Genomic DNA, 27,665 nt, shown 5'->3' on the forward strand with positions numbered 1-27,665 from the left:
TTTAGAAACCTTGTCACGACTAAACAGCTGGTCCGCTGGCATTCTTTGTACAGGATCTCATGTACTCTGTCCAGTGTTTGTGTTTTGCTATTTACGTACAGTCTTGGACACAGCTGGCTTGTAACGACCCTATTGAAGAAGCAGTGAAGCAAGCCATCCATGTCTGGCCACCAAGCGCCTTGTGACTAGACAACCCAAACAACATTGCAATTTTGCGGCTTGTATACCAGTCACGGGTATACATATCTGTAAATTGAGTAGTGATGCCAAAGAGAAATACGAGATGAAGATTGTCGATCGTATGGACATGGAATAATACTCGGTCCACGTTACGTTCCATTATTTAATGTTGTTTGGGAATGAACCTGACGGACTAGGTTTATATTTTCAATCCTTGCATTACAGTAAATTCCATATTTTACAATTATATTAATGCTTTGAACGAAAATAATGCCCATAAAAACATCGAACACACGTTCACACCATTCTTCTCACGCACATGCACGTGAAAACAAACACACAAAGCTAAGTTTTAACTTCCAAGTGAATGTCCAAATAACAGTAAATGAAGAAGCACGATGTGCGAAACATGGGATTTTTCACAGAAAGAATGCGTCTATTTGTGACATACGTGGTATCTATTAATAGACAATGAAACAATTATGAGAGAAATTAACATTCATTTTCGTCTTCAGGTGCTGAGGAAGGAAACAGACTGACTGGAAAAAAAGAAAGCATGGTGCTATTGATAGGCTGTTGGTTAGCGTACAGAGCTTTCATCAGTGAGGTCTAGGTTCGATCCCCACCAAGGACATTTATTTTTATTCTTTTCTATTAGTGAAGAAGTATGTAATATTGTTTTCTAGGCATTTTGACGAAAGGATACGCATCAAATTTGTTCGTTTAATCTGTATTTTCATTCTTCTAATAAGTTCTTTATCGCAATGGGATAAAGAGATTCTCTATCTAGGCGATGGATATCTTCTCAATGGTTACGTAGCTGCGATTCTCCAGTCCCTTACACCCACATGTGTTATTTATTTACTTCATTTCATATCTAACGAAAACACACAGATATAGTTAGAACAAGAAACACACCTCGCGTCGAAGGTTCCAGACTCGAGTTCTGGCTTTTTTTTGCGAGGGTGATTATTCCTGTGTGTGTGTTTATCATCTTTGTCAAAAAAATATTCCTCATTATTGTCGTGATTAACCTAGGGAGAGACCAAAGCGACTGAAATAACAAAAGTACAGAAAATGCAAGACACATCTGCCTAGGCATGTTATACCTTGGGAATTAGAAATCTGAAAATTAACTTGCGTTTCAGTCAACTACATGCGAAAGAGTTTCGTGTTGTCTCGTTTGGAGTGTTGGTTATCGTGTCGGACTAGCATGCGGGCAACCCGAGTTCGAGCCCAGTGGAAAGCAAGTATTTGTGTTTTTTTTTGTCTAATTTCATCCAACCTTATTTATAAAACTGAGGTTTCTGCAAAACCTTTTGAATTGCATGCCACTTCGTATGTTGGTAATCTGAAAGCATCAAAGATGAAAATTTGATGTTTCGAAGCGACGATGTATTTGTGTATGTGTTGAAAAAACGCAGTTATTTATTAACGAAAAACATGCAGCCACGTAATCATTGAGAACGCTTCCTAGTTGTCAGTGCTAATATGGCAGTAACTACAGTCTGTCAACACACACCAACTTTCACGTTTCCCGTAAAATGATTACCTTTCCACGTTTCAAAATCATGAGTGCTGTCTAAAGCAATACTTTGATACTTGCGTTTGCATGTTCGAATCTAAAGTAAAACGAAACTTTTTTTCCCAACAAATGACATTCAAACCATTAATAACTGTTTGAAATGTGATACTGATATCATATATAGAAAGAATAAAAATGGAGAATTTCGCTTAATACAACTTATAAATAGGGAGCGGAAGTTGATGAAATGTCATCTTTTTTCTGACATCTCGGACACGATGCCCATTAAATATACACAATATTAAACTTCATCTAGAACCCAAAAAAGGTAATTTTAAAGTGCATTTTTTTTTAATTTCTTGCCATTTGTCAGGTTTTAGGTCATTTTCACGGATTTTCGGCATTTACCCGTCATTTTTCGCAATATTCGGTATATTGTTTCATCATATTTTGTCACTTCTTTAAGTTTGGTAATATTCTTGAATCTTTTCACCAAGGTATATATATCTTGCAGGATTGCAATTTACGAGCAAAAGAAATGCTGAACTGGTGACAGCCTTTGTTGTGTCGGGAGAAACCACCAGGTGCCCGTCTGGGGCAAACTCAGATTTAAGATCAGATAAGGAGAGGCTTGAAATACCATAGCTAGACCGCGTTTGCACTGAAAATCCTCGTTGCATATTTTAATTGAATGTGCATGTGCTATCATTTGGTGCCCTTTTTTTAAAGAAAGATTGCATTTTGTTTAATTTCATTTTCATTTCAATTTTTAAACTGAAACTAACAAATTTGATGGTCATTTCTTGCATTTTACGTCATTGTTTCCCATTTTTTAGGATATTCTATAGGTCATATACCTATATTTTTTAGGTCATCAACTTCCGCTCCCTACTTATAAATATATTAAATTATGTGGATACCTGATGTGAAACGTACGATGCACGATCAGAGAGCCTGAATGTTGCATTGAAAACTGCAGAGAACAATGACTGACTTATGAACAGTGAAAGGTTTTTCCATGCTCCAATGGGATTTTATTTATAACTATAAATAAACAAGGGAGAAGGTCACAGGTGGGTATGATGAACTAAATTGTAATCTAAAAGTTTTAATTGAAGAAACAAAATACGTTCGCTGTTAAAAATAGGGCATTCAATTTCAGGCACATTACACTAACTGAAATACTATTTTCAAAATTAATAATATTTGGATAACCGGCAAATCCAAACTTGATGTTAACCACGTAATGCACTTGATAATCAAAGAAACATAATTTTTCTTGAGCATGCCTTTTATTTTGTGTCTTGATTGTTGAAATAATACGTTGAAACGAACAGTAGTATGTTTTAGAGTGTGTTTAGAATCTCTTGTGTACTGCATGTAAATACTGAAGTCATTTTAGTATCCTAATCAAATAACAATTATTCAGTGTAATCCTTTAAAAGGAAAGCCTTTGTTTCTTTGCAGCTGTTCATGACAGAAATTCAATTGCAAGACAAGTTACCAAATTAGCAATAGTTCTCTTACATATTTGTGGTATGTGCTTGTCTGCCTTATACCGGATGATGAAGGAAGCAGATATAAAAGATAGACAATTACTGTTCTTGGGTAGCTCGTCCTGCTTTTGTCAGAAAACCTGATCAGCATTCTGAACCAAGCTATCACACGAGATACGACTTCAATAATATAATCCCGTTTCTGTGGCCAAATACCTCCAAAAAAAGGCAATAAAATTGTCAGTGTGAGGAGACGGAGAAATAATTTCCTTTTATCTTACATTATACTCTGTCTGTATGCCTAGTGTGGTTTGTCTGTCCCAAAGCTGAAGACAAACCTCTGTCTGTTGTAACGCGTGGCATGTTTTCTTCCAGTTTACAAATCACGTAAAATACCTTCGTTCACTTCAGTGTGCTGGTTCTGCAGGCTCAAGGTCATGTCGACTGATAACGAGATAGACCACGTGACTCCGGGGCCAACTGTCAGCACCGAAGACAAGCTTCAGTAACTTTTGCGAGGTTCCTTTAGTCCTTGACAGAGCGCATGCTCCGTAATTATGTGTATAAAACCCATGTTTTCTGTGTATAAAATTTACGTATGTTTGGATTGGGTGCTCAAATGTTGCAGTAAACATAACTCCGTGACACACAACAACAATTACAAGCGCTTCAAAAATTAGAAACTTAGCAAGCGTTACTCATAAGACGATTAGATTGTCCGACTGACAGAAGACCAGGTGGTGGGTTGGTAGCGTGTAAGTTTGGCACGCAGGAGATACTGGGTTCGATTCCCCTTTGATTGCCTTCCAATTTTTTTCTTAACTCGAGCGACTATATATTTGAATTTATTTATTGCGAACATTCTTATTTTATTTGCTGTGCGAATTGTTGAATTTTGTTTTCCAAACGATTACGATAATTTCTTGTGAATAGTATTATATGTATTTCTGGATCATTTTCTCGAAATAAATGTATACTTTTCGCCAGGCATAACATTTTTTTGAGTATGTTTGTAAAATGATGAGATATGTGGAAAAAACTATCGTAAAAAATAATTTTCACAAATAAAATTTAAAACTGTAAAGATTTCCACCCAAAAATAAAGTAAAAATGTATTTAACTTTTACTCCAATAAATTATTAAATAAAATGCAATAATTAGTTGCTCGAGTTATTTAAAAAAAATAGGGCAATAGAACGGAAAGCGAACTCAAAGCCTTCTTTACGTGAAACTTATCCGCTACCACGGGGCCACTTGACCACTTAAAAATCATGTAATAGCTTCGCCTCATCAAGGCACTTGGAACTCATCGAAACCTTCAAGCACTTTACGCACAGTAAGAAAACTGGATCTATAGTTTAAAGTGGGATTCCAACCATTTGTGCCTAAACCGCGTATCAAACTTTTCCTCGGGAATTGTTGGCTAGCGTGCGATATTACCAATACTCGGTTCGGGCATGGATGTGGGTGTTTGTCCCAATGAGAATACAAAGAATATAGAGGAAATTGACATGTGTCACAACTGAGAAAAAGGTGAAGAACGAGGATACTATTAATTATGAAATTACTCTTTCAGTTAGTGCAATGTGCCTGAAATTGAATGCCCTATTTTTAACAGCGAACGTGTTTTGTTTCTTCAATTAAAACTTTTAGATTACAATTTAGTTCATCATACCCACCTGTGTCCTTCTCCCTTGTTTATTTATAGTTATAAATAAAATCCCATTGGAGCATGGAAAAACCTTTCACTGTTCATAAGTCAGTCATTGTTCTCTGCAGTTTTCAATGCAACATTCAGGCTCTCTGAACGTGCATCGTACGTTTCACATCAGGTATCCACATAATTTAATATATTTATAAGTAGGGAGCGGAAGTTGATGACCTAAAAAATATAGGTATATGACCTATAGAATATCCTAAAAAATGGGAAACAATGACGTAAAATGCAAGAAATGACCATCAAATTTGTTAGTTTCAGTTTAAAAATTGAAATGAAAATGAAATTAAACAAAATGCAATCTTTCTTTAAAAAAAGGGCACCAAATGATAGCACATGCACATTCAATTAAAATATGCAACGAGGATTTTCAGTGCAAACGCGGTCTAGCTATGGTATTTCAAGCCTCTCCTTATCTGATCTTAAATCTGAGTTTGCCCCAGACGGGCACCTGGTGGTTTCTCCCGGCACAACAAAGGCTGTCACCAGTTCAGCATTTCTTTTGCTCGTAAATTGCAATCCTGCGAGATATATATACCTTGGTGAAAAGATTCAAGAATATTACCAAAATTAAAGAAGTGACAAAATAGGATGAAACAATATACCGAATATTACGTAAAATGACGGGTAAATGCCGAAAATCCGTGAAAATGACCTAAAACCTGACAAATGGCAACAAATGTAAAAAAATGCACTTTAAAATTACCTTTTTTGGGTTCTAGATGAAGTTTAATATTGTGTATATTTAATGGGCATCGTGTCCGAGATGTCAGAAAAAAGATGACATTTCATCAACTTCCGCTCCCTATTTATAAGTTGTATTAAGCGAAATTCTCCATTTTTATTCTTTCCATATATGATATCAGTATCACACTTCAAACAGTTATTAATGGTTTGAATGTCATTTGTTGGAAAAAAAAGTTTCGTTTTACTTTAGATTCGAACATGCAAACGCAAGTATCAAAGTATTGCTTTAGACAGCACTCATGATTTTGAAACGTGGAAAGGTAATCATTTTACGGGAAACGTGAAAGTTGGTGTGTGTTGACAGACTGTAGTTACTGCCATATTAGCACTGACAACTAGGAAGCGTTCTCAATGATTACGTGGCTGCATGTTTTTCGTTAATAAATAACTGCGTTTTTTCAACACATACACAAATACATCGTCGCTTCGAAACATCAAATTTTCATCTTTGATGCTTTCAGATTACCAACATACGAAGTGGCATGCAATTCAAAAGGTTTTGCAGAAACCTCAGTTTTATAAATAAGGTTGGATGAAATTAGACAAAAAAAACACAAAAACTTGCTTTCCACTGGGCTCGAACTCGGGTTGCCCGCATGCTAGTCCGACACGATAACCAACACTCCAAACGAGACAACACGAAACTCTTTCGCATGTAGTTGACTGAAACGCAAGTTAATTTTCAGATTTCTAATTCCCAAGGTATAACATGCCTAGGCAGATGTGTCTTGCATTTTCTGTACTTTTGTTATTTCAGTCGCTTTGGTCTCTCCCTAGGTTAATCACGACAATAATGAGGAATATTTTTTTGACAAAGATGATAAACACATACACAGGAATAATCACCCTCGCAAAAAAAGCCAGAACTCGAGTCTGGAACCTTCGACGCGAGGTGTGTTTCTTGTTCTAACTATATCTGTGTGTTTTCGTTAGATATGAAATGAAGTAAATAAATATCCCATTGCGATAAAGAACTTATTAGAAGAATGAAAATACAGATTAAACGAACAAATTTGATGCGTATCCTTTCGTCAAAATGCCTAGAAAACAATATTACATACTTCTTCACTAATAGAAAAGAATAAAAATAAATGTCCTTGCTGGGGATCGAACCTAGACCTCACTGATGAAAGCTCTGTACGCTAACCAACAGCCTATCAATAGCACCATGCTTTCTTTTTTTAAGTCAGTCTGTTTCCTTCCTCAGCACCTGAAGACGAAAATGCATGTTAATTTCTCTCATAATTGTTTCATTGTCTATTAATAGAAACCACGTATGTCACAAATAGACGCATTCTTTCTGTGAAAAATCCCATGTTTCGCACATCGTGCTTCTCCATTTACTGTTATTTGGACATTCACTTGGAAGTTAAAACTTAGCGTTGTGTGTTTGTTTTCACGTGCATGTGCGTGAGAAGAATGGTGTGAACGTGTGTTCGATGTTTTTATGGGCATTATTTTCGTTCAAAGCATTAATATAATTGTAAAATATGGAATTTACTGTAACGCAAGGATTGAAAATATAAACCTAGTCCGTCAGGTTCATTCCCAAACAACATTAAATAATGGAACGTAACGTGGACCGAGTATTATTCCATGTCGAGAACACGAGACATTACGATCGACAATCTTCATCTCGTATTTCTCTTTGGCATCACTACTCAATTTACAGATATGTATACCCGTGACTGGTATACAAGCCGCAAAATTGCAATGTTGTTTGGGTTGTCTAGTCACAAGGCGCTTGGTGGCCAGACATGGATGGCTTGCTTCACTGCTTCTTCAATAGGGTCGTTACAAGCCAGCTGTGTCCAAGACTGTACGTAATTCCTCACTTTGGAAAACCAACTTCAGGGGTAGGAATTTTTTTGGTAGCCATTTTGAAACCGGTCAGTGGATTACAAAATCATGTTCTCATTCTTTTCACTTTTTCTGTAACCTTTAAAAGGAGGTATTACTCGAACACCTTGCCTTTTGAAATTTTCGAGTTCTTCCCTTACTTTAGACCACCTTTTTTGGGTCACGTGGTTTCATCCTTTTTTAGTCCCGCAGTCATCATGTGGTATATCTTTGGAAAGCTTGTGTCCTGCACTTTCCGAAACTGTTATGGTGCTGCACTTATGTTAATTGTTAAGCTCGGTATACTCGATTTGGCTCATCTTCCTTTTTTTGCAAAACCATTTTCTACACGGAAAACGGTATTTGGTACAGTCAAATGTTTCATATGACAATCGTATTTTTTTCCCAGCCTTTCCGAATCTGCATTCTAAACATACCATTCCCATTTGAAAATCGCACGAACGGGGCATGTGACCCCCACTAAAATCACAAAGGTTTTCATTAAGGCTGTTGCAAATACTTTCTACGGATTCTTCGGGTTTAAACTTAGTGGTGCATTTTTTTGTTTGAACTTGATACGATCTCCCGTTCTCGAGAAAAATGTAGTGTCTGGGTCGCTCTGAAACACCCTGTATATGCAGACGATGCCAGGGAGTACAAGGAAATTAATTCTATTAATGATTGTTATTTGTTACAAAAGGATTTAATTATAACACCATTAAGCCTTGTTTCCACAATATGAAAAACTCAATATGCTGACCAAGGCAGACATTTCTGCCTTGGTCAGCATATTGAGTTTTTCAAAAGGATTTAAGTTGCATAAACAAAATGATGCAGAACAATCAATTTCAACTAAATGTAAATAAAACTAAATGTGTTAGGTATACCAGGAAAACACAATATGAAGTCTATAATTACAAGGTTAACAATGCATCAATACGGAATGTAGACAATATCAAATATCTAGGTGTTGTATATGATACTAAGCTTACATTTCAGTCACACATAATTATGATTGTGAAAAAAGCAAGATCTGTTATGGGAAACCTGATACGAAAATGGAAAGCAAACAGTAATTTGCAACTTTTCATCTTCATTTATTCCATCATGGTTAGGCCGTCCTTAGAATATATTTGTTAAATTTGAAAAGTGATACATCGTTAATTGAAAATGTTCAATCAATTCGATTTGTAGATTTATGTACGTTTAATAATTTTAAAATGTATCAAGTCTATTATGAATACAGTAATTGTAAGTAATAAACTTAAATTATGTAACCTTGAAGGTAGAAAAAATATATTCTGTCATCAGTTTCTAGAAAATATCTCAGCAGGTGTAATAGATAGTAAAACAAATCTGGAAAAATTATGCGTGAAAGTGCCTCATTATAACACCAGTAGACATAATAATGTAATTGGAACTACAGTCTTGAAATACAACACATCCAGGACAAATTGGTATCATTAGTACAGGTGAGTGTCCCAATCTATGGAAATTAAATTCGACAAAAATGTAAGCTATTTTAAGAACAATTATATTTTAACTTTTAAATATTTCTTTTTTAATTTTTGCATATATTGAATGTATATTACTACAACCCTCTATTGTATATTCTTATCTTAGCCTGCAAAATAGTTTTATGCAAATATTTTAAACACACAGTTAACTTTAAATTATGTTCCTTTTTTTAAGAGGGAAAATTTGCTGCAGAATAAATAAAAGCTATACTTGTTCATATAATCACCTGATTCAGGAAGCAGGGTATAACGGCGCGTAATTAGCTTTCGCCAGCCATCACAAAGTCGGATATCTCTGACAGAAACTTTTGTTTGCTTGAAAAGTTGCTGATAGTGCGGACGGTGGACGTTGTGGTCCCGGCATTAGTACTGCAGGCTCTTGTCAAAATCCTCAGTAAATTCCAGGCTGAGAGAAGATTTGCAAAACCGACAAAACCAAGTGACACTGCCTTGCCTCCCCTTAACCCACACTTCTTTCGACAGATGACAACATGGCTCTATTCTGAAGCAAGGAAACAAATACCGAAGTTTATGGTCAGAAAGCGAACCACAGAAACGAATGAAAAATGGCAAAGAACATATCAAAACGAAAACGAAATTGCTTTCTCGAAATTACGATACACAATTGAAAGTCGAAATATTAATGCAGAGACTACATTTTCCTGTGCGATCGTTGCTTAGAATATTATACCTCCATTTCTCAAACCAAGTTAAAAAATACGCGTGCTAGTAGTCAAACTAATAACATGATAATATCTATCGAATTACTGACTTTAATTGAAAACAAAATGTCAATAAATTAACAGATTAAACTCCAGATCCTATAAAATCGAACTATACTAATACATATGACGACATACTGATAGTAGAAAGAACAAATGTAAAAGTTAGGTTAATCATTAAATCAACAACATACTTAACACAATGTATAATATACACTAACACTTCTCCCATACGTTTTTGTGCGCATATATATACACACTGACATATATATTATTATGAACAGTAATATAAAGTACTAAATATAAGCAATTTTACTTGCCATTTTTACATATGAAATTATACAAATATCTGTAACTTTATCTATTAATAAATTATAGTATGTTTTAATTATTATTGTTAATAAAAGCTTACCTTCGTCTAATGTACAAAAATTTGTATCCGATTTTCTGGTGATTAAAAAAGGAAACTTGGATGATCCAAACACATAAATATCTTACATTTTTCTTCTTACTTATTAGTATTAATTATTCACGATTACATTCTCGTTATTTACTCACTAGACAACTTTCTGTCAAATTATTTTATTCAAGCACAAAACATATATTCGTGTACTTTAATTTATTTATTTATTAAAAAAACAGTAACAATGAACTAGTAATATATTTTTCAGTATCTGTCAATTGTAATGACTGGGTGTTGGCAAATAAAAATATAAGTCTGTCATCTGTCGAAAAGGTATTAAAAATAATATATACGCAACGTTTTCGTATTTATATTATTTTTAATCATTTTTAGACAGTTGAGAGATTATAATCATAATTGAACTAGCGATATTGGTTAGCTTTTAAATTAATTTTACCTATATATTTCTTTATTCATTCATTTTAATAGACGAATTTGAAATCTTTCTAACATTAATAAAATGGGGTTACTCTCTCCGTTTGGGACAAAATATGACTATATTTTTATTTAACATCATATTTCGAGCTCTCATCTCTGATTCTTTGAAAAATACTTCCTTTCACACTATGTAGCCCGCAAAAGGGTTATTGCATTTTGGATTTTCCACATAAATATTTCAGATAAGAGATTTAAATCCATCTACAGAAAATATTAATTTTGGTTTTTAAAATGCGAACTAAATTTTATTTTAAATTAATATGTTATCTTCAAAATAGGCTACTGAAGTGTAATGGATATTGAAATGTAGTGAAGCAATATATAATAATAAGATAAATAGTAAGATAATATTGGGGTGTAAGGGGTGACCATTTCCGAAGACACACAAATGCCAACCTCACTACCACGTAGTACACCCTGGACTGCATTTTGTAGACTAAAAGGCTCTGGCGTATGAACGTATGGCCAGTATAATTCTCTGTACGACTTTGTTTTGTGTTGTCAATACCTCTTTGTGATTGTTCCTTCGTCTCTTTCATCTTAACATTATTCATCTTTATTTTCGCGATTAGCTAAGATTGGCAGAAAAGCGATGTAAAATAAACTAAATGAATCAATGAATACGTAAAATAAAATGTTAAGTGTAACCTATTAGGGTGGAAATTTGAACAGCCCAATCATTTATGATTATTGACGTTTGAAATGTTCAATTGAATTTTACGAGTTCAAATTAATTTATTCATAATTTGGAACAATTATTGTAATGTAAGAACTCTTTCATACATTAAACTGTCGTGTGACAAATAGTGGGACTTAACTCCAATTTTTCAAATTTACAGGAGAGACGAAATAATGTGTTCTAAGGAATATTTCTGACTCTTAAAAAGAGTCAGTGAATTGCAAATACGTGATTGAACCTTGCTGCTAAGTCGATCTGAGTACAAATAGAGATTTTCAGAGGTGACACATTAAATGAAACCGAAAACTGAATTTTTGCAGTTACATTCCCCTGGTCCTTATACCACAAGACACAGAATATACACTAGAGAGAATGCAGCATTCTCAGGTGATTTTCGAACCTTTTGTAACTTTATACGGAGTGCGATATAAGTTAGATTTCCCTTTTCCTGTGAAAGTTTAAGATACTGAGGTCTACAAATAAAATACTTTAGGTTGCCAATAATTTTTTAACTAATTTTTAATATTTTGGTTATGCTGAATCTTAAATGAATATTAGTTTTTCCAAGTTGGCTCTAGTTCATGTGATACTTGGTATCCTTAGATTTTAAGTTTATGTCAATAACACCCATCATCGCGACTGCTATTTATATATTCTATATTATATATATATATTATGCTATATTATTATATTTAAATATTCTATATTTATATTGTGAATATTGAGGGCTTAAAACGATACATTAAATATAAATGTGAATATTCTGATTTGGAATCAGTGCGACGACCTGCACCTCATTGCAAAGACCTTCCTACCAGTGATTGCCACATTTTCTGATCTCCAATTGTGAGATGTTGAAGAAGCCCAGGGCTTGGTATGCAAAACAGTTTCCGAAAGAGTTTCTAACAATCTCAGTATAAGAATTAATTCCTGAACCTTTCCTGGCGACGATTGATCAGTAAATTCTCTCGAATTATCTGCCAGGCCACACAAGGACCAGTTTCCAAGCTTTCGAGAGCTATCGATTCCCCGTGGAGGCACCTAGTGGTTCGGATCCCACCTTAAACGGTAGGTCTAGTCCCAAGTAGCCTTATTTTGCATAAAGTTGACTTAAAACACCAACTCAAACTTTCAAAATCTATCGTCAGTCTCGTCTTCAGGGTAGAATTGAAGATGATAGTGTAAATCTACTCTGAAGATGGGAGTGATGTTAGCTCTCGAAAGCTTGAAAACCGTTCCAGAATGGACCTAATCTATAGCCCGAGATAATTTATTCATCAACTCAGTACGAAAATTCGAACCCATCATAAAATATTTTCTTTAACATTTCTAATGTGTACAAACCTAGTTATTGTACCTAGTCGTTTCTTGCTTATTTACGTATTTTTAGTTAACTACAACAATGGGGATGAGTGGTGGCGAGAAGAATTGTTGAAGGGCCCAAGCTAGGACCTGTACCCGGAACGTTCTGTGAAGAGTCGACCACTGAACGAGTTCGTCTACCCAGGCAGATGTTAGCTATTTATAACAAATATAATCACATAAAACATTTTAAATGTACACGAATTTCATATGTGACTCCCCGATGGCTTAGTGGTAAGGTCGTCGCATTGTAATTAAGGTATCCCGAGGATGGAGGCATATAGTGGTCCAGAACCCACTTTTAACAGCAATTCCAGTCCAGATAACCATTTATGTGCATAATGAGTATTTGAAAACAAACCTCAAACGCATTTCGTATACCGACAAGTGCAACAGTATGCTCTGTTCCGGGAATCACTGGAGCGAGCTTACGAAAGTAAGCCTCTGCGCAAGTAATGACTCGAGAGGGCTCGACTGATGAACACGTGCAAAGGGACGGGACTTCGTAGGTGGGGAAAGCAACTGTAGTTACCAGCCTTTCCGGAAGCGTGTACTGCTTCGCCCCGCCCACTACGTTCTCCCCTATTCTGGCTTATGCGTGGGCTTGCTCCACATATTCCCGGAATAGAGTATAGAGATGTTACAACTGAAATCGGAACAGAATCTAAAGCCTTACTCGAAGCAAATAATCTCCGAGTATTTTCTTGCAGTGCGGTCTTGAAGTCTTGGACTAGATGTGAAAGTCGTTCGAATTGCACTTCGACTGCAGCGCCAAATGCGATCAGTAGAAACAATTGAGTACGTTATTTCCCTTCTGTTTTAAACATTTGTTTTTCACCATAGAAATCACATAGCATTTTCAAATGTTCTTGTACATGCATTTCCACACATTAGAAGAACTTCTACCAACAACTTGCTGGACATTAACATACGAATATTTAGCCTGTTTTGCTGGCTTTCTACCTCCGTGATTTCAAACAAATGAACAACGAGTGCAGAAGTCACGTGATAAAGCCTGCAACGATCCGTGCCCCGTCCTGTGATCTCGATTCTTTGTCTACTTGCCGCTTTCGCACTGCACTAGGTGACGTCACTCAAGACTATACTTGAAGTCTGCACTTTGCACCTTTCGGACAAAGCCTAAGTATTAGTGAATAGTCTGCAAGATAAGGATGGGAGGTGTCTGACGATTTCCTGCTGGGATCTTCTTTATTTCAGCGTCGTTGCAACTTCCAAGTCCTTTTAGTGACGGGAAGAGCAGGGTTATAAAGCCTGAGAAAAAGAGGAAAATTTTCCTTTCAATTCCTCGATAATATTGGAAGAACAGGGGAAATCGTGCATCATCCTCGGTGCATGGGTCGCCTTGGTCCCCAAGTTTATGACGATCGATTCTCGAATGTAAAAGATTGACCAATGCTCAGTAAACTGGGCGAAAATTTTCCGGAAATTCCCCCATCACCGTCCTTTGTTCTACCAGTGTTTTTGCGGTGAAATATAGAGCCCATTCGAAAGTGGGAGGGACCGGGTATATGAAAGGTCAAAGGGAATTGCATTACCTGAAGGCGGGTCGTTTTATCAGGTTCATGATCAAGAAACAAAAATTGAACCAACCGTGAAATGCGAAGGGGAAGCGGCTAGAGCCAATTGAAGTCGACTAACGGTTAACGATTCTTTAACATCCAAGATGAAACGGAAGCAACATGTCAAATCCCTTTGAAGACAGTCATATGTCAAACAAGAAACGCAGAGAATTGTTAACGTTCAAGGAACTGGAATCGATTTCTCTCTGTCATGTTCGCTTTCTTCATCCAACAGCCGTGAAGGCGTTGTCGAGAGTTCTTTCTTTCCAGTAGAAAGGTTAACATCAAAATAGTTTCTTGAATATGCATGCAGAATATTTTCTGGACCACTCGTAAATGCACAAACAACTTGTGATACAACAAAGAAAACGTGACGCACTTTGAGCGAATGAGATGACGCATTTTTGTCTGTATTTTCACGTCTGATGTCGAAGTTTATTTTCAAGCTCAGGTAGGATCAACCGGACTGGACATACAGTTTTAAGTGGGCTTGAAACTACAGTATGTTCAATGAACATTATTTGGCAATTGAACCCAGGGCTTCATTGAATATAAGGCTACAGCATTACTAATACGCCATCGAAGAGGCTCGATTCAGTGTATACAAATGACAGTTATTTTTATTAATTCGAGATGACTGTAATTAGTTACATTTTGAAATTGTGATTAATTAACTGACTTGTTAAATTTTCTTTGCTTTTCAGCCATTTTTTTCCTAATCGCGACGATGAAGATGAGTGATGATATGATGAAATTGATGAAGGGATACTCACAAAGAACACCCATGCTCAGATCGGGATTCGAACCTATGACCCTTGGCGTCGTAGAACGCTGTGCTAACCACTCCGCCAAGGAGGTCGGGACATTTCAAAATTAGTAACCGTAAATATCACTCACTGTTTCAGTAAAAAATAACGAAGTCAAAAATTACATACTATTCCTGTTACTTTTATCAAGTAATGTTAAAAATTATGGTTTTTAAAAAATACAATTCAAATCTTAATTATCATTTAGATATTTATTTTAAAGAGTATTTAGCATGCGTGATTGACTCAAATGTAAGACCTTCTCAGTTTTCTTACTTATTTAAGCAAATTAGGTTCACTATAACATGATGAAAATTAGTGTTAATTCTAGAAGTCATCAGTAAAAAGACAGGTGGCTTGCATTTCAAATATTCTTGCTTCAGTTTTAAGTCCACTTTACGCTCAGATAGGCTAATCGGGACCGGATCTACAGTTTAAAGTGAAATTTGAAAGTGGAAAAAATATTTTTATTAAAATCATCACTTGTTATTCATTAAATTAAAGGGAAAACTATGCAGAATTTGGAATTATTAATACAAACATTAGTTTCATTAGATTGAAATAACATATTGTTTCACACCTATTAATTTTCTGGAGTATCCTACTTCATTTCTGATACAAACCTTAGTTTGAAGAATATATTTATGATATTTTCATAGCCTTTGCATTGTTCAATAATCCTACATGTCACAAAATTTTTCACAGGCAAAAGGTGTTTATAAAAGAAGTAGGTAGTAATATTTTTTTTAAACTAAAATCATTTAAATGTCGAGTACAATTTTCGTTTGTGAAGATAAAAATGAAATTGTTTCAGTAAACACACATATCTCACAGAGTTTTCTAAAAGACTGAGGAACGTCTTAAAGTCATGTCTCAGTAGTGTCACACTAATCACAGTGATAAGATATGTATTTTCTGTAGCGAAAATTTGAGATGGGGATCGAATATTCTGAAATTAAATATCTTTCTTCCAGGAAAATTAAATGATATGAATTGATAGAGTTATATATTTGAAGGTGCTAAGAAAATGAACGAATGAATGTCACACCTGTCGGAATGGAATTGCTACCAAACAGGTTGAGATAGTTTAGTTGTCCTCTTGTAATCAATCGTTCCCCGGTTCTATTTCTGGTACAGGCACATCGCAAAGTAGTTTGGATCTCACTTTAAACTGCAGGTCCAGTCTCGATTATTCTATCTGAATATAAGAAACTTTGATGCATTTGAATGCATCTGCAGTATTTTACGCACTTTAATGTGTTACTTGAGTGAAAATAGTATGCTTTTTATATCACCTCATGCACTTCGGGCCATCTCTGTAAAGAAATTATGATTTCGTTTCTCTATTAAAATATTCTGAATATTTGAATCAGATAACATACGAATTAAGTAAGGCAACATACCTGCGTGTACGAATACCACGTGACAGCAATCAATAGGTTATTGCTCCAATAGTACAAACAATATTTCAGTTGTGACTTGATAGTTCATTGATATGCACATGAAGTGAAAGTATGACGTGTTCGATGACAAAGCATTCTGCGTATTGTATGTTTGTCTAAAGCTGTTTTTATTTTTTAATCGTTATGAATTTTAAGGTACCAACTTTTGGAAGGTACGGATATGTTTTAAAAATAGTAGAATGAGAACTATTTGTCGTAGAAGTTAAAGTTTGTTTTATTTTAGATGGAATGCATACATCTTTTCCAGCAAGTATAATGTTGAAATTCCATCTTGATACGTTTGAAATTAGAAGGAAATGAAGAAGGAGATTGTAATTAACTGAAGAAACTAATTTTTGAGGAGCCGCATACAATAAACAATAGTGAATACCTCCACTCTGAAATTTAGCATTGCTACTACTTGCAATTTTAGTCATCACAGTTGAATGTTATCCCATACTTTATCACAAGAATTAAAATGTATTACCCAGATATACCCAACTCAGCTATCGGCTTTCCCAACGAGCTACATAACTTAGGTATTTAAATTTACGTACCAGAAAGCACAGCATTTTGATATAATATTACCTTTTTTTGAATGTTTTGAAAAAAAAAATAACTACAACACGGAATAAAATATTATTTTAAATTTCGTCAGCCCTTGCTTCACCCTTATTTAGCGCACAATGAGGTGGGAGGTTTTTTGATTGTGACACACAGAGTACCACATATAGGGTACATAACGCACAATTTAACAATATTTTCCTATAATATTGGTAAACGTAAGTAGTTATCACCCCCAATCCTACTTATATATTGCAGAATATATATTTTATTTATACTTGACGATTTTTTTTTCATTCATCTCCATATCTTTGACCTCCCTCTAAGAAACTAAGGTAGGGAGGTCATTTTCATCTCATCATTTCACTCATTCTTCACATCCATATCTCACGTTTTCACCATTCCATCACGTCATTCATCTCCATATCTTTGACCTCCCTATAACTAAGGGTCCTGCTAGAGGAGACAACCTCGATAAAAAACCCCTATCCCAAGGTGTGAGTTGCACGTGCCGATGGGACAGTGTTGGCTGCAGGGGTAGGTGCAGTCGCGAACGTGGCCTCGGGGATTTCGGTTTGGTCCTCGAGTAGCCTCCATTTTTGGGGGTAGGCCTTCCTCTGCATAGAGGGCATGTCGAGGCGACAATTTATGGACCCTCCACTTAAAATCATTTTTGTATATGGGTACAAAAAACAACTCAAACGGGGGGAAACCCCCAAAACGAGCGCGGCCTTCGAGCCCGCTTCAATTATCGGAAAAGACAAGTAACGTGCCACGTTATCTTGTGATTAGTATTGTGCAGAAGACCGACAGTACGATGAATCTGCAACAACAAAGAAACATGGAGCTGCTACATTAAAGGACTTGTCACCGTTCCTGATCAAGAAACAGCTAGACTACGCCGCTGGTTCAGACGTACCAGAAATAAAAAAGCTAAGAAACGGGAGTCTACTTATCCAGACCAGCACAGATCGCCAGACCAACAACCTGTTAAAGTTAAGATCTTTGGGCAACTTCCCTGTTAATGTTGAACCACATCGTCAACTTAACAGTAGTAAAGGTGTGATTCGCCACTGGGATCTGCTAAACGCTGAGGAGGAAGAGATCCTTGAAGCACTCTCAGACCAACATGTGACCGCAGTCCAGCGAATAAAGACTCGAAAATCCGGAGAACTCTACCAACTGCTTCAATTATACTGACCTTTGGAACGACCACTCTCCCAGATAGGGTACGGGCTGGATATTTGAGACTCAAAGTCCGTCCGTACATCCCTAACCCGATGCGATGTTTCAAATGCCAGCACTTTGGGCACACTCAACCTTCCTGCAAGGCCACTACCGCCCTTTGTGGTAAGTGTAGTCTGCCTGATCATGGGACCGAACCTTGTTCTTCTGGTCCCAAATGCATTAATTGCAAAGGCGAGCACCCAGTCTGGCATCGTGACTGCCCCTCTTTCCAACAAGAGAAGAAAATCAGAGAGTTGGTCGTTATAGAGAAAATCTCCGCTGGAGAAGCCAAACAACGTCTCCGGGAAAGTATACGCACCACTTTATCTGTGCCATTCGCTGCAGTTGCTGCAGCTGCTCTTACCCGCCGCAGTGTGGGTGTACAAACCAACGACGTGTCCACTCAAACTACAACGCTTCCCGTAGAGGCTCGCCCTGCTTCGAGGAAACCAGCAACCACGCCTCGCTCCACAGAAAAGAAGATCAAGCAGGTACACAGAAAAGAATACTTTCTCAAATCCAGTAGCTCTCCAGTCAGGGCGGCATCGACCACCCTGAAACTTAAAGCGCAGCTGAAAGCTGCCCGGCGGGAGCTGAAGGCACCCGCCCCCACTCCCCCTTCATCCTATTCGCACTCTGTGTCCTTACCCGAGGACATGATACAGGACGAAGCCGCGGATGAAGAATTTATCAAGGTGACAGGGCCTAGAAATAAAGTACGCCTTAAAAGGTAACAATCTTTCCTACAGATATGGCTTATTGTCTCCAATGGAACCTTAACGGTTTCCGAACGCATCTCGAGGAACTGCAAATTCTTATATCTCAATTTGACCCTGCCATCATATGTCTCCAAGAGACACATTTTCGTCCAAATGAACCCGTGGTTTTGAACGGGTACACGCTTTACCGCACCGAGAAGCTTAATGAGGGTCGTCGTGCACACGGTGGTGTTGCAATCGGTGTTCGAGATAACATCCACTCAACACCAATCTTTCTCACCACACCCCTCCAAGCTGTCGCCGTGCGGGTACATCTACCACAGCCAATATCCGTTTGCAGTGTCTACATCACAAGGGAGGAGCGATTCTCTCTTGAGCACCTGCTTTCTATATTCGAGCAACTTCCGTCTTCTGTAGTTCTTTTGGGCGATTTTAATTCCTACCATCGTTTGTGGGGCTCCGTTCGTACAGAGCCCCGGGGTCAAATTATAGATCAATTCCGTGAGGCATCAGGTTTAACGTTGTTGAATGATGGGACTCCCACATATTTCAGTCCTTCCTCAGGCACACACTCTGCGTTGGACTTGTCCTTCTGCAGTCCCAGCCTTGCTCCTACCACATCTTGGAGCGTTCACCCTGATCTCTGTGGGAGTGATCACTTCCCACTGCTTCTAACTTTCGAACATCTTCAGCACTCACGTGAACAACACCCTCACTGGCATCTCAGTCGGGCCGACTGGGGTGCCTTCGAGCGTGCAGTGGACCTTGAAGTCGATCTAGCGTCGACTTTGCCAGCCATCGACGCCTTAGACACCTTTGTGTCAAGAGTGCATGATGCTGCACGCACCTCCATTCCACATCCCAGTGGACCTGCGAGGCGACGCCCAGTCCCCTGGTGGACTGCGGTGATCAGTGCAGCCATCAAGGACCGCAATCATGCCCTAGATCGATTCAATAGGAACCACACTGCCGCAAACCTCGAGCAGTTCCGCATTAAGCGTGCCCGTGCCCGTCGGCTTATTCGAGCCAGTAAGAAGGCGTGCTGGGTCCAATACGTGTCTTCTCTGACGAAGCAGGCTTCGTCGAAAGCCGTTTGGACCAAAGTACGTCGCATCCAGGGGGGTGCATCTACTCCTCTGAGCGCTCTGGAGCACGATGGGACGTTGTACACTGATTCCGGAGACATAGCTAATATCTTGGCCACGCAGTTTTCTGATGCGTCTAGCTCTCAAAATTATGAACCACGTTTCCGCCGTGAGAAGGACCGTCAGGAACGACGCCCTCTAATTTTTCGAAGTCATAACACCGAGCCATACAACTCTCCATTCACTGAACGGGAGTTCGATCAGGCGCTTCGAGATTCTAAGAATACAGCTCCTGGAGTGGACAAGATCCACTATGAGATGCTTCGTCATCTGCCCATTGGAGCCAAATATTTCCTTTTGGCGGTATTCAACAGGCTTTGGTTGGAGGATTCTTTCCCCACTTCCTGGAAAGAAGCTATTATTGTTCCCATCCTGAAACCAGGTAAACAACGCACCGCAGCTTCGAGTTATAGGCCTATTGCCTTAACTAGCTGTGTGTGCAAGTTGATGGAACGCATGATCAACAAGCGTCTCACCTGGGTTTTGGAGGAAAACTCATTGATAAGTAATTTTCAATGTGGTTTTCGCTCCAACCGTTCCACACTGGACCATCTGGTTCAGCTGGAAACACATATTCAGGATGCATTCCTCAACAAGGAACATTTAGTTGCAGTTTTCTTTGACCTCCAAAAGGCATATGACACAACGTGGCGCTTTGGCATCCTAAAGCAGCTCCATTCTTGGGGCGTGCGTGGCCATATGGCGTACTTTATTGAAATTTTTTTATCTGATCGCTTTTTCCGCGTACGTGTTGGGAACTCCTTTTCGGATCTTCAGGAACAAGAGAACGGTGTCCCGCAGGGCAGCGTACTTAGTGTGACTCTGTTTGCCATAGCAGTAAACAGTGTTATGGCAAACATTCTTTCCCCAGTACATGGCCTCCTCTATGTCGACGACCTCACGACCTTTTTTTTTCTCACGGAATCTCGCGTCAGCTTCTCGTCAACTCCAACTGACGATAAACCGTTTGGTTGAGTGGTCCTCCCAAACAGGTTTCACCTTCTCATCCGAGAAATCCGTGTGTGTTCACTTTTGTCGTCAGCGTACATGTCATTTAGATCCTGACCTGTACATGGGGAAGTCTCCCCTGTGCTTCGTGAATGAGGTCCGCTTCCTGGGCCTCATTTTCGATAAGAAATTAACATGGCTACCTCACCTTCGCCAGTTAAAGTTCTCTTGTCTTCGAGTTCTCAACCTTTTACGCGTTTTATCTCATACTTCTTGGGGTGCTGATAGGACGGTATTGCTTCGCCTATACCGTGCACTCATCAGGTCGAAGCTAGATTATGGATGTGTTGTGTATTCTTCTGCTCGCCCATCTAGACTTCGCATCCTAGACACTGTCCACCATGCTGGTATACGTGTGTGCACTGGTGCCTTTCGGACCAGTCCAGTCGCCAGTTTGTATGTAGAGACACCTGAGCCGTCGCTGTCTCTGCGAAGACAGCGGCTGGTAGTTAACTACTTCCTCCATCTTCGCTCGATGCCTTCACATCCTTCATTCCACACCATCTCAGACGAGGGTAGGCTGGCAAGGTATCGGCTCCACCCTAGTGTCACTAGACCATTTGGTGTTCGTGCAGACGAGATCCTGTCAGCACTTGGTGTTCACAGTGATCTTCCTGGCGTCTCTCCACTCATTTCGCCTCTCCCTACCTGGGAGTTTCCTGCACCTTCTATCGATTTTTCTCTGACTGCCCTTCGAAAGTCAGAGACACCAATGGTTGTATACCAGCAACGGTTTTTAGAACTTCGTGCGAAGCACCCCAATTTTAATGTGTTTTACACGGATGGGTCCAAGACATTCGAATCAGTTGGTTGCGCCTTCGTCCTAGACTCTCAAAGTTCCAGTTACTTGCTACACCCTGCCTGTTCCATCTATACGGCAGAGTTGTACGCCATTCTAAAGGCACTGGACTTTGCAGACGTCAATGGTCTGAAGAAAGTCCTTGTGTGCAGTGATTCGACCAGCGTGTTGCAGACCCTGAATTCGCCGTATTCCCGGCATCCGGTAGCGCAACGCATATTCAGACGGCTTGTGTCCCTATCTGCCCGTGCCGATGTACACTTCTGTTGGGTCCCTAGCCACGTAGGCATTCAGGGGAACGAAGCAGCTGATGCTGCCGCCAAGTCTGCTGATGCGGACGGCGATGTTCTCGTCCACCTTTTGCCAGCTAGCGACCTGCAGAACATGTTCCGCTGTCATCTTCTTGAAACTTGGCAGGCCGAGTGGGATACGGAAACGGGGAACAAGCTTCACGCTATTAAGCCCACCATAGGTGCTTGGCGTTCCTCGTCCCGTCCCTCTCGGCGAGAAGAAGTCACTCTAACTCGCATGCGTCTAGGACACAGCCGTCTTACGCATAGTCACTTGCTGCAAGGGCTGGACCCTCCGTTATGTCGTGTTTGTAATGTTTTATTAAGCATTCGACACATTCTCGTTGAATGTGTCGATCTTGCTTACCTCCGGCAGACTTTTAACATTTCCGGCTGTTTGTCATCCCTCTTGGGTGATGACAACAGCATTTTATCAAATGTTTTTAGTTTTTTACGAAGAGCTGGACTCTTCCACCGTCTGTAAGGAGGTTTTTAGTTTGGTTGTTCTGACTTTTTAATGTGTTTTGTTTGTCTCGTGCAGGTCTTTTTACAACCTTGCACTTTTAATGTTTTCCCAAGGGGCTATTTACACCCCTTTTTATGATTTTAGTCAGAATTTTAGATAAGGGGCTACTTCCCCGTATACATTGAAGGGTGCAAAATGGCCTTTAGTGCCGACGCACCCAAACAATTTTTAAATCAATCAATCAATCAATACTTGACGATTTTCAACAAACGTTCTATAGTTGGACATTTTAAATTTATTGTTTTTTTATTTTGGTTTATGGAAGAATCCACAGAGGCCTTTCAAGTAGGTGTTTCTGTAGTAGAATTAAAATTTCCATCCTCTACTTCTACCAAAACTCCCCTAAAACAAGTAGTGCGTACGGAAAAAACGTAGTTATTATTCTATTAATGTTTGTGCACCACTGCCCATTTAAACACTTGTCCGAGAATCTTTCGTCCCGAAAAGTCTTACGTGTGTAAAGAGCAACATTCTATCTGCCGAGCAAAACACAAGACCCCTCCCACACCAAATATACGAGGGGGTGGGGGCTGGAAAATTCATGAAATCACCCAGAAGAAATAAAAATTGAAACAAATCATTGTAGCCATTAGAAAGAGCATATATTGTAAACCTCTTATCCTGCATATGATCCTTTTGTCATTGTTATTTTTTTGTTTCACGTTCAGTAAGAAGAAATGGCGGAGGACCTAAGGAAATTTGAGAATGACCTTCGCAGTGTCATCAAATTTTTCGTGTTGCAAGACAAATCCCCCATAGATATCCATAAAACTTTGCATGACACTTTGGGGGAACATGCCCCAGCATATACAACAGTAGCCAAATGGGTGAAGGGTTTTAAGACTGGACATGGTGAGACTGAAAATAAACCCCGCTCTGGCAGGCCTGCAAGTGCAGTGACCACTGGAAACATTGTCAAAGTGCACGACATGTTCATGGAGGATAGGCGTATATCCACCAAAACCATTGCTGCGTATCTGGGGATATTGCGTGAGTGTGTGGGTGTCATAATATCAAAGTATCTGGACATGCGAAAGCTCAGTGCGAAATGGATCCCAAAATGTCTGAATTTTGACCAGAAGAGAACACGTGTGCAGATGTCACGGGAGATCGTGCGTAAATTTCAACACCCTGATGATTTTTTGCGCTGTCTGGTGACTGAAGATAAAACATGGATTCACCATTATGGCCCAGAGACTAAACAGCAATCCATGGAGTGGCGCCACAGTGGGTCTCCTCGACCGAAAAAGTTCCGAAGTCAAAGGTGATCGGGGACAGATCTGTCATCGGTATTTTGGGGTAAGGACGGTGTCATTCCCATAAAATATCTTAAACAGGGTGAAACCATCAATGCTGCTGTTTATTCCCAATATTTGATTGAATTGAAGGCGGCTCTGAAGGAGAAACGTCTGAGAAAAATGAGCCGTGGTGTGCAATTTCTCCAGGACAATGCGCCCTCGCACAAGGCCCATCAAGTCATGCAATTGCTGTCGGATCTGGGCTTTACCTGTGTACCCCACCCACCCTATTCCCCTCATCTGGCCTCATCCGACTGTCACCTCTTTCCAAACCTCAAAAACATCTCAAAGGCACACATTTTCTGTCCGAAGAGGCACTGGTTGAGGAGGTGGAGGTCTGGTTTGCATGGAAGGAAAAAACATTCTATTTGAAAGGGTTACAATTGTTGAAACATCGTTGTGAAAAGTGTATTGAGCTTCGGGGGTAATACGTTGAATAATGTATTAAAATGGTTTCTCCAGCTGTATTTCTTCTAGGTGATTTCATGAACTTTCCAGCCCACCTCGTATATAACGTCACCCTGACTTATCTCTGCACTTCATTCCGTGAAGATGAGAGTGACGTTAGCTTTCGAAAGCTCGGAAGCCTTTCCGGAAATCACTTGGCTGATTGACAGAGAAATCCTCTTCAACAGTTTGTTGTCACTATTAACCAGTAGGTTTGTCTGTTTGCGCGATCCTCGTAAATATAATTATATTATAGTGTTGTTCTAAATGTATAGCTATATTTACCAATATACTATTAATATTGTAGTATTATACTGGAATATACAATGACTCAAATCTCCACAAAGCTAATCAGTGCTAAATGCAAATATTGCACAAACCGCACCAAGTGTATTTTTGAAAATTGGTACGCTAGGTTATAAGTTCACCGTTATTTAATCACCTTCCTGATTCCAGAGCAGTTCTTCAATGTATTTGGCTGCTGTCAAAAGTTAAGATCTAATGATCTAATTTTATAACAGTTGATGTTGTCACAACATTGGTGACTTACCACTCCACTCTGGATATCGGATTCTCACCATCAACAATATAGTAAACGAAAACTTCCACTAACCCTTGAGTGGTGCCCTAAATTAATTGAGAGGCAGTGTTTTAACCTCCAAAAATGTACCTTATACGCTGTCCCAGGAGTCTGTGGACCACGTGAACGAAATAAAGGCTCTGCGGAAGTAGCGACTTGAGAGGGTTCGACCAATGAGCACATGAGAGGGAAGTCAGTGCTTGGAACATAATGTATGTTGTTTACCACCTAAAACTTACACGATGAGTCTTGGAAAACTCGTCATTTTTATTTCAATAATATAATTTAATTTTTCACATCTGTGTATGACAAATGCCTCCCTTGAAGATAAATTAATATTAAATTCAATGCATTAATTTTATCCATTTTCATGAGGAAAGAAAGTTCCAATTACTTTTTACCTGAAAATCAGTTACTTTACGTTGAGCTAAGTAAATCCCCAACCACCAATCCTTGAAAACAAATAAGTAAACGTAGCATAGAGAAATTATGTTCTAAGAAGTTCAGTAAAAAAAAAAATACTCCGACATTTTCCCGAGCTAGGATGGCATCCATCGCTGTAGCTTGAGTTATGGAAATCATAAACTGAGGGATGACGTCGTAAGATCAATTGCTGTTACACGTCAAAATATGTAAGTAGTCACACATCCTGCTAGAAGTTTGTACGAAATACACCATAATACACATGTGTCGCATTGTAATCAAGGGATCCAGGTTTCGATCCCCGTTGGAGGTGCATTGCATGGTGGTTGGGATCCCACTATTAACTGTACAGTTTAACCAAGACAAGAATGCCGGCGGCAAACTCGCAAAGTAAAGTACAGTCATTTTTTTCCCTTTTCAATTCCCCTCCTATTGTGCCTTTTGATAATTCTGCAAAATTTGGCAACGCAAGAAAACGGAACAATGTAAACATCTGATTGCATCGATAATTCTGCCTCTGCTCGCTTACCGTTGAAAATTCGACTACAGCGCCACACAGGCGTTGTAGACGAATATATCGGTCAAGCTTTAGATCCAGCCTAGCTGGCATAAAATCGACTTACAACACACTTTTGGATCCTCTTAAATCTCAGGATATCTGCAGAACCATATGCAACATGTCTAACGCCCATATCTCGCCGGTGAAAGAGACTGTGCAGAAGATATGAACTAATAGCATTGTGGTTTTTACACAATCACAATGATCCAGTTAAAATCTTTTCAGAGGGCAGCAAAGTAGTAAATAAATTAGACCCGATTTACTACTTTCGTCTATTATTTTTCTCCAATTGAAAGAAATGCGCCCTTAGCCTCCGTTGTAGAGATTTAGGATGACGAAATTGAAACTTTTGTTCGTCCGCAAAATAGGAAAAGAAATATTGCCGAAAAAACTTCTAAGTGTGGTGGTAATTTATGTTCCGCGATACCCCAGAGAAACATAGTTCGTTTCTCTCAGACGAGAACTCTTTTTTATTTTCTTTGTTTTCTGTTTTTGCGTTCTGCACTTGAAGACGTAAGAGATCAGTAACTCAGATGTGACATTTTTACAATATAAGTCTTCCTTGAAGCAGCTCTAGACTGACAACCACCCTTTTCTTCAAGGTAGAAGATGGAGGCAATCCGCAGGGTGTGAGGAGAAGGAGTGGTTGTGGATGTACAGAAAATAACAGAATTACACGTTTATCACCAGCATGGTTCTGCTTAGGACATATACCTCTCACGAATTAAGCAAGAATGGGATATATGTCTTTCAAGGAAGAAATGTCTTAACCTCATAGATATTATTAGTTACAACCTGCAACTTATTACGGAAAGTTTAAGAAAAAGTGTGAACTGAACGACCATATAAGTTGTAGAAGTAGAATTTGTTACTGCGAGTTTCAATTATAGTACAAGTTCTGACTACAATTTCAAAAGACATAGGCGTGTTTTGGTGAGAGCTGGTGACGTTTTGGATCTGTATTCGTATTAGGGCCCTTAAAATCCTTAGAAAATTACTTGGACCTAAAAGGTATGAGAAGACAGGTGAGTGGAGAAGGATGCATAATTTAGAACTACATAATTTGTATTTATTTCCAGATATTATAAAATGATTAAATCAAGAAGACATGGGTGAGCAGGCTACGTGGCACAGATTGTAGAGGAAGAAAGAGTTTACGGAATTCTTGTTGGGAAACCTGATGGTAAGAAACCTGTAGGAAGCCCATGACGAAGATGGAGGGATAATGTTGAGATGAACCTAAAGGCAATCGGTTAGGATGGATTGATCTTGCCAAGGATAGGAACAGATGGAAGGCTTGTGCTTCTGCAGCTATAAACCTTTGTTTCATGAAGGCTAGAGAGTTTGTTAGTCATTGATATTAGAATAGACAGGAAGAAATTTGGTCATAAGGAAATTCGGCCGATTGAAATTCACTCGCTAATAACTTGCATACCAATCGGGGAAAGATCATTTCAGTTTCAATATTATGTGGATAATTGCAAATGGAAATAAACACTTCATGCTACGAGGTAAGGAAAAAAGACAGTTTAGTTCCGTCTGCAATGTTGGTGTCATTCTCTAGCAG

At 38.7% G+C, this 27,665-nt stretch overlaps 1 protein-coding gene across 1 annotated transcript; it reads left to right on the forward strand.

The window, feature by feature from the left end:
* Window positions 1-23,468: 23,468 nt before the first annotated feature.
* Window positions 23,469-24,059, forward strand: LOC145980158 (protein GVQW3-like). The gene has a single exon (XM_083113198.1). The coding sequence runs from the start codon at window positions 23,469-23,471 to the stop codon at window positions 24,057-24,059; it is 591 nt and encodes a 196-aa protein (XP_082969324.1).
* Window positions 24,060-27,665: the final 3,606 nt, after the last annotated feature.

Source organism: Lepisma saccharinum, chromosome 27 (genome assembly GCF_977018435.1).
Source record: "Lepisma saccharinum chromosome 27, izLepSacc3.1, whole genome shotgun sequence".
In the NCBI taxonomy this organism is placed as follows: domain Eukaryota; kingdom Metazoa; phylum Arthropoda; class Insecta; order Zygentoma; family Lepismatidae; genus Lepisma; species Lepisma saccharinum.

Excerpts from the sequence above, each read along its gene's own strand:
- LOC145980158 (XM_083113198.1), top strand. The coding sequence starts at position 23,469 with ATGGCGGAGGACCTAAGGAAATTTGAGAATGACCTTCGCAGTGTCATC.